Source organism: Humulus lupulus, chromosome 3 (assembly GCF_963169125.1).
Source record: "Humulus lupulus chromosome 3, drHumLupu1.1, whole genome shotgun sequence".
Lineage (NCBI taxonomy): Eukaryota > Viridiplantae > Streptophyta > Magnoliopsida > Rosales > Cannabaceae > Humulus > Humulus lupulus.
Window position 1 is genome coordinate 189,566,826 of NC_084795.1, and position 8,448 is coordinate 189,575,273.

Below are 8,448 nucleotides of genomic sequence, written 5' to 3' on the forward strand. Positions count from 1 at the left end.
TGAGATTTTTAATAAAGTATAAAAATATGGTTTTTTTTTTTTAATTAACCTATGGCTTTTTTTTAAGAATTTCCAATTTTATGGGTTTATTTTCCCATATTTTTGTATAAAAGTTAGTTTATGCCATAGTTTTACTCTTAATCAAGTTTTATTAATTTGGAATGATATGTTTGTAATTTACTTATTAGTTTTTTAGCTTATTTGATTTTTTATATTATTTTTATGTAACTAATTTTATATTAAATTTTTCTTTGGTTGTTTTGCAATTTTTTTTAATATGAATTGTGTTTATTATTATTTTTTATTTATTATAAACTTTTTTTTTCTTTTATTTTTAGATTGTACATTTCTTTTTTCAAATCTTGGGTAAGGTAACCAGTTACTTGATTGATCTTTGACAATTATGTAACACAAAATCCTAGAGCTAGGTTAAATAACATGTACCAGAATAGGTAACCAGTTACCCTAGAGGAGTAACATTCTGCCATAAGAGGGATAACCATTTACCATAAGAGGGGTGACGAGTTACTCATATTATATATGAAAACGAACATCAATTTTGAAGGAAAAAGAGGAAGAATACTTCATTAAAAAAAAAGAATAAGAAGTAACTAGGTAAGGTAACAAGTTACTTGATTATTACTTTTTATTACCTTTTTACATATGAGTTTTTTTTTTTTTAAGTTCTGGATGTTCTAGTCAGGGTAACCTGTTACCATCTCAGAAGTAATCAGTTACCTATATCATTTATTATAAACATTAGTTTTTTTTATTTATTATAAACATTTTTTTTTAGATTGCACGTTTTTTTTCCAAGTCTGGGTAAGATAACTAGTTACTCGATTGATTACTTTTTATCACGTTTTCACATCTATGTTTTTTTTTTTTTTACGATCTAGATTTTCTCGTCAGGGTAACCTATTACTATTTCAGAGGTAACCAGTTACTTATATTATGGGTAACCAGTTATCATCTATATAGCATTTTATTATCTTAAGGGTAACCAATTTCCTATATTATGAGCAACTGGTTACCATCAATATAACATGTGACTATCCATGTAAAATTAGAGAAGGGTACTTCTACCTATGTATTAAGATATAGACATAACGTATTAAATTGACAAAGCCATAACAAGTATATGTGAAGAACAGCCAAGGGAATGGTGGAGGTACCGCAAATTACATTTTGAGATGGTTTTCATTAATTTAATGCTAGATGAAAGTCTATGACCTCATTTTACTAATGGCTTTATCTATAGCGTGTATATTTTTTTTGAAGGTTGAGCATTGTCCTGTGTAACAAAATAAAACAATCAAGCATAAAAATATATTTATTATTTATTTAAATAAAGTAATAATATTTAACATTTTATTTGGTTTTCTCTTGCAAATCCCCACTACTCTATGAACTTGTTCTTGTTTGCATCCATTCCTCCACCCATTTTGGCAGTCCTGTGTTCAAAAAAACATGTTTAATAGTTAAGAAGAAATGTTTTAGCATTAATCATTGTTCATTTTAAAAAATGCTACCATCTCTACAAATTTAGATTCACTTCACAATATAATGTATCAAATATACAAATTATAATGCATATAATGATAACCTTCAAACCAAGGAAAACAAAGTTCCAATATTTGACAATAAACTTCAATTTCTGCATAGAGAACCTTATAAACATGCTGCTAGTTCCGTAAGAATAAGAGCAACATAATCAAAAGAAATGAGAGACTCATGGCCTATACTAAGAGGTAGAGACATCTTTATAAGGCCATAGAACATGAGACTCCCCACAAAAAAGAAGATGCCATAATTAAGAAGGCCATCATCATTGTTAAGTTTTAATTTGCATATATAAAAGAGATCTGCTAATGCTCCTCCAACAAATCAAAGCAAGTAATATATTTTCAGTTTCTTTGAAAAAAATAATCTCATATCACGTTGACCACCACAAATGAGCACGCACTAATCAAGTACAAAAAATTAATAACGCAACAAACAAAAAGAAACCTCTTAGATTTGTAATAACTATCAAAACTCACTTGTAAATAAATATATTTATATATATAATGCATAAAAAAGACATTTTATATATGTAAAAGTTCTACTCTAAATATATCATATTATATAGCTTAAATAACATTAACAAACCAAAGTGTCTAGAAAATAGCTTCATTTCATCTTACAATCCTCACAGATGTTAAAGCTCATCACCATTTATACACAGAAGTCAAATGTTGGCAGTGCAATTTAAACTAAACATAATCGGTATATAAACAAAAAGTGACAAAAATCAAACACCATTTTCGTCGAGTACGACAGAAGAAAAAAATGGGAACAAAACAAACCAAAGGTTTTGGATAACACAAGACTGAGAAAGCAATGAGTTTAGGACTCTGATGGCCATGGACAATCACGAGAGGTACAACGATTGGCTAACTCCATTCCATTTGACATAGTTGAAACAAGAAATAACAACTAATATATATATATATATATATAAATAGATGTTTAACTGTGAGCAAATGTTAGTACCGTCAAAGATAATGATGGAGGAGATGCTTATGCTTCGGTAGTTGGTCGGCGACATTAGAGAACCCAGATTCCGACCGAAGACAACGAAGACGCCAGATCTCGTCCTTCGCTGCCGACCGAAGACCCTGAAGAATAGATCTCCACCACACAAGCAAGTCAGGCACACCAAAACACTAGGATCTGTGCTTGTTGCCACCACCAACATCTAAACCAGAGGTCGACGATGAAAACGATCCCCACTTCACAGCTCCTCCGATCTCCATGGAGATTAGTTCAGACGCAAACCCGACGTGCATAAGAACACGCCAGTGGTTCCGGTCGATCAAAGATTTGGACTAAGAAATTTTCTTTAGGGTCGGCCTTGGTCGATTTTGCCCTCTCGGTGTTGAATTGTTCTTCAGTTTTTACTGGCTATTTCATTTCCCACAAATTCTTTTTTTTTTCTTTAATTTTTCCCATAAAAAAAGGGAAAAGTACAATCCCATATTTTTGCATAGTTATGCTCTAAAAGTCATAATATTGAAAAACTCCCTTTAAAGTTGAATGACCAATTTGCTAAATTGCGTATAATTGAGAAGGCTGTCATGCTATTAAAAATAGGAAATAACAGTCTGCGTATACAATATAGAACCTCAAGCACTGGTAGAAGGAGCAATATAGAACCTCAATCTCTAATACAAACTCACGAGTGAAATTCACATATGAAGTCCACCTTTTATTACATACTTATATGCACTACTAGTCGCCTTTGAGAGTATATTTCTAAAGAAAAACTATACAAACAGAGAAGTCTTGAAGTTTTTGCTTGACAGCTTGTAATATTTTCAGACTTGGACCCCTATCCTTTCAGCAACCTGGAACAGAAAATGGTAATGAGAAAATTTGTGCCATAACCAACAAAGATACTCAACAACAATTAACGAAGGAAGCTGGGAGTTTGACAAGTGATAAAAAATCGAACAAGAGAAGGAAGGACATGGTGTAGAGAATTAGTATGTACGACTAGGAGGACAATGAATGTAGCTAGCGGGACAGAATGATTTGATATTCGGAATTTAACAAAGTCAATAGTAATCCAAATTTCAAAACAAATCAATTTAGTGACCCACTTAAGGGCAGTCAATTGTTCAACATTCTAAACTTGACTTCCTAAACATGAAACTTAGCGGAGTCATCAATTAAACAAACTTTGATGTTCAATTTAGAATACCAGAGAAATTATCCAACACTAAATACATGCAACCGCTAAGTGTATTTACACTACAAGTTACCAAAGGAAGAAAAAACTACGTACAAGTGCTATAACTGATATCTTGTTGGATATCTTCTAATTTCATCTATGTACAAATCATCAAAGATTTTACAAAGGCTACAAAGTCCAGCTTTGTGACAGATTAAAAGAAATTCTCTCATCCAGAAATGACAAGGTAAGAAAATTGCTTGTAATTCCCTCAAAAGATTGAATTTAACATCAGTGGGAATGATCATTTCATACCTCCTTAAAAGAGTGAACATCACTTCCCCAAAGCCAAGCATCACACCCGGCATCTCTAGCACCCCATACGTCGTTTCTTCGATCATCACCAACATGTACAACCTCCTCAGGTTTTACCCCAAGTAAGTCACAAGCCTTTAGAAATATAGTTGGATTTGGCTTCTCTGCTTCAACCTGTTCATGAAAGATAGTTTTGTCAACACAGCACCACAAACTTTCTTCACATTTTGAAGCAAAACATAATTGTTTGACTTACTTCAGCTGATACCGCCACAGCATCAAACCAATGATCGCAGTTTAGAGCTCGCAACAGAGGTCTCAGTCTAGTATCAAAATTTGACACAACAGCCAACTTTACACCTGATTTCTTTAGCGCTTTAAAGACCTGTTCAGCCTCAGGATCGCAAAGGTGCCAAGCCTATGTATATAAACAATAAGGAAAGAGTTAACAATAATAAAAAGAATCAAAGCAAAAAACAAACAATAACAACACACTTCTATAGAGATTTTCAGAAGACGGAAAAAAAAAAGTAATATTCATGGCCCAACCTTGTCAGTGGTATAATAGTTATACAGTTCTTCAAAGTATTGAGAATCTGAACAACCAGTTGAACAACTAACAATATGTTGCCAGAAGGGTCTACCATCATTTACATATCTGCAATAAACCAATAAAAAAAGAAGAATAAATTACTACCATTCATCAAAAGGACTAAAGACATTTTCCAAATATGAAAGGAATAATTTTTTTAGTAATAAGCTAATGAAACAATTTCCAAGTTAAAATGGCTAACATGACAATATGCACAACAGCACAAGCAAGTACACTACCCCTACCCCGAAAGAACATAAAAAAGTTAAAAGTTATGCAGCATTACAAATATTTGGTTTTGGGGAAATAAATATTCCAATTGGAATTTTTTAAATTTATTTCTTCCGATAACTTTGTAAGAAGTAATTGTACTTTTGTTTGCTAAGTCAACTCCGGAGATCCTTAACTCAGACTTATACTTTACAAACTAAATTAAATTCACATCATTCTAAGGGGGGAAAACTGTAGATTTTCTCTGGTAGAAACTGTTCCAAAGCAAAAAAGTTTTAGATTCACATGAAGCAGAAAAGCTATCCATGAATCTAATGAAGTTAACCCGAAGAAGAAGAAAAAACATGAAAAAGGTAGGCAAATCCAAACAGATTTTAAAGTTTTTTTCATTGATTATCACAAAGAACCAACAAAATCACTATTTGTTTTTACAAAAACAAGATAAATACATTGAAGAAAATACCTTAGCCGAGATCTACCCCAAGGCTGCCCGTAAGCCCTTCTGTACCGGTTCAAAATCTCAGTCTCTGAGTACTCCACTCCATACTTCTCTCCTATTGTTCTATATATCTATAAACAGAAAAAAAAAAACATACATATATATTCATGTAAGTGTATAGACATATAGACGCCAAAACAACAATAAGAGACAGTGAACTACGAATTGAAACATGACCCAGAAAAACCAGACATGGAACAAATGAATGTAACAATCATATAATTTTTGACAAGAAAGAGTAAAGAGAGAAGAAAAGACCTGGGCCATGGGCTGAGAAGGAATAACAAGTGTCCCAACAGCATCAACCAGCAAAGCCTTGTGACTAATTTCACCATACAAAGATCTTCTATAATCCACATAATCTTTCACACCCAGAATTTCCAACCCCATGTGTCTCGAGCCCACTACCTCACACTCATTTTGAGCCAAAGCCGAGGAAGAGTATAACAATGGTCTCAACTGAGAACCAAGGTCTAACCCGAAACTTCCCTTGCCGCCATGGGAGCAAGACCCAGATCCAAATACCGGTTTTCCACAGGTCACACTACTTAAGAGTCTGGAGAGTTTAGTTTTAGTCGCCATTAATGCCATCTTCTGAGCTTCATTTGAGGCTCTGTTCCACTGTCTTACGCTTCCATTTCTCTGTGTATATATATATCAATAAAAATGATCATTTACCTGAATAGTGGCTTGCCATGAGTTGAAAGATCCTCAAAGCGAGGGAGTCTTTTTACATAAATGACCTTGCAGGGGGAAGTGTACAACAATTATTGTTAATGTACCATAATAAACTAACAATAAATTTATTTGCTAAATGTATGTGAATTTTTGGTGTAATGTTTGTGCATAATTTTGGTTCTTTGGGCAAGGGCCTTTTCCCTGTTCTGTTGAATCGGTCTTGTTGGCTGAAAAAACTTAGCTTTTGTTTCTGGTGTTTTTTGTCTCTTTGTTCTGTTCTGGCAGTGTATTTGGCCTTTTCTTTCAAAAAAATAAAAAATAAAAAAAATAATTCTGTTACTCTTTTTTAGTAAAAAGAATATTGGAAAAAAGAAAAAGTGCCGCAATGTGAAACATGAATAGATTCTAGTGCAAAGCAATTGAGTTAGAATTTTCTCTGCAAAAGAATGTGCCTTGTGTGTTTTTGCTCTTCAAATTCTAGTAATTTGTTTTGTCAATTCAAGTTCTTACTTTACTTATTGGTGAAATTAAAAATAAATGTAAACGTGAGCTTTTTGCTTTCCTTTTTTAAAAACATATAACATGTATGTTTGGATAAAATTAATTCAGTGATTTTTTTTTAAAAATTTGGATTTATATGTGTGAATGTAAATAAATATATGCACAGACTCACGTGTGATAACGTGTATAATTTTCATAAAAAAATATATTTGAATTGATAAAAGAATAATTAGCATTTTTCACATTATCAAATGTGTACGAGGGTTGTTAAAAATTTTGTATGAACTATTATATTTACAGAAATATAATTCTTTTATTAGTTTTTATTTTATTTTTCCGTTTAAACGATAATATAGCATTAAAAAGTTAGTATTTTTTTCTCCTCAAATTTTGACTACTAGCAAATGATGCCCTTTAAAAAAATAAACAATAAATTCTATTTTTTTATTAGTTCTCAAAAAATTAATTCAAACATTAAAAAAAATCATGAATTTTAAAATTAATTAACAAACCATTTATTTTTTATTTGAAAATTTATTTAAATATTAAAAAATATATTATAAATTCAATTTTAAGTAATTCAAATTTTAAAAATCATTTTAAAATTAAAAAATATATATATAATAATATAAATTTAAATGCACTAATTTTAAAAGATAATCTAAATACTAAAATTGAACCTTAAAATAAAACTTTTTAAACTTAAAATCTAATTTGAATATTAAAATCAAATACACAGATTTTTTTCCCTCACGAGTTTCAGATCGGCTTCAAGTCCATGTCGATGACTGCATTAATGGTTTGTGAATTGATGAATTAAGAGATTATATTGTTTATTTTCGATGAGAAATTTGCATCTTTATTTTTTAAGTGCACTGGATTATGTTAATTGATGAATTTGAGTTTGTAAATCTTAATTTATGAATATGAACAAGCTTCAATCTGTATGTTGTTTAAGTGAGCTTGAAATTTTTTTAGTTTAATTTTTTGCAAAAGGAATTTCAACAATTTTAAATTTTTTATTGAATTGTTAATGATTTTTCTTTAATTTTTCAAGATTAAAACTATTTTTTTAAAGAACTAATAAAAAAATAGATTTTAAAGTTCAAGAGCCAAAATACTAATTATTTTATGTCACAACAGCGTTTAAACGACAAAATAGAACAGAAGCTAACATAAGAACTATTTTGTAAATGATGTAGTTCGACGTGGAATTTTAACCGTCTATATATTTTAGGAGCACGATTTGATAGTATCAAAAGTTCAGAGGCAAAAATACTAATTATTCTTGATAGAATAAAGGTACTTAATGTTTTTACATAAATATTTTTTAATCTTAATATTAATTTAGAAAATGGATATTGGTATATTCTAATAATAATAGAGATATTTGTAAAATCTAACTCAATTTCTAATCCAAAATAGTTGTAGATTTGAATTTTGAAATAATTTATTCTGTTGACCCTCGAATTGGTCAACGACACGGAGTCGGATAAACGATATAAAATGAGATAAAAACAAGAAGAAATCCAGATGAAAAGGTAAACAACACAAACAATTTATAGTGGTTCGGCCCCAATCAGATGGTAATGACCTACGTGCACTTAGTGTTCTTATTGATGTACAATCCCAACACTGTGATCAATGAACTAGGGTTCACGAGTTTCACCAGCTTCGGGATGATTACAATTTCGGTGAATAATAGCACTATAATTTTCTCTCAGAATTCTAAAAGTCCAAAAAAGTCCCCTCCCTTGAGCCGTTTGATTCGTATTTATAGGCTCAAGGGATTCTACATAGGCCAATGGGCCTTAATTACAATTAAGACTTGCGTATCTAGATAATAACAGAAATTACAATTAATGCATAATTACAAGATTACACATCTAAAGGAAATAAATAAATATATGCGACCAA

The 8,448-nt window shown here is 30.9% G+C and overlaps 1 protein-coding gene across 1 annotated transcript; it reads right to left on the reverse strand.

Annotated features, from left to right (window-relative positions):
• Positions 1–3,102: 3,102 nt before the first annotated feature.
• On the reverse strand, positions 3,103–6,221 carry LOC133823334 (uncharacterized). Its single transcript, XM_062256008.1, has 6 exons — positions 5,611–6,221; positions 5,317–5,423; positions 4,580–4,688; positions 4,287–4,448; positions 4,031–4,204; positions 3,103–3,389 (listed from the first exon to the last, which is right to left on the reverse strand). Exons 1-6 carry the CDS (start codon positions 5,941–5,943, stop codon positions 3,360–3,362), a joined length of 915 nt encoding a protein of 304 aa, XP_062111992.1. The 5' UTR covers positions 5,944–6,221; the 3' UTR covers positions 3,103–3,359.
• Between the last annotated feature and the right edge of the window lie 2,227 nt (positions 6,222–8,448).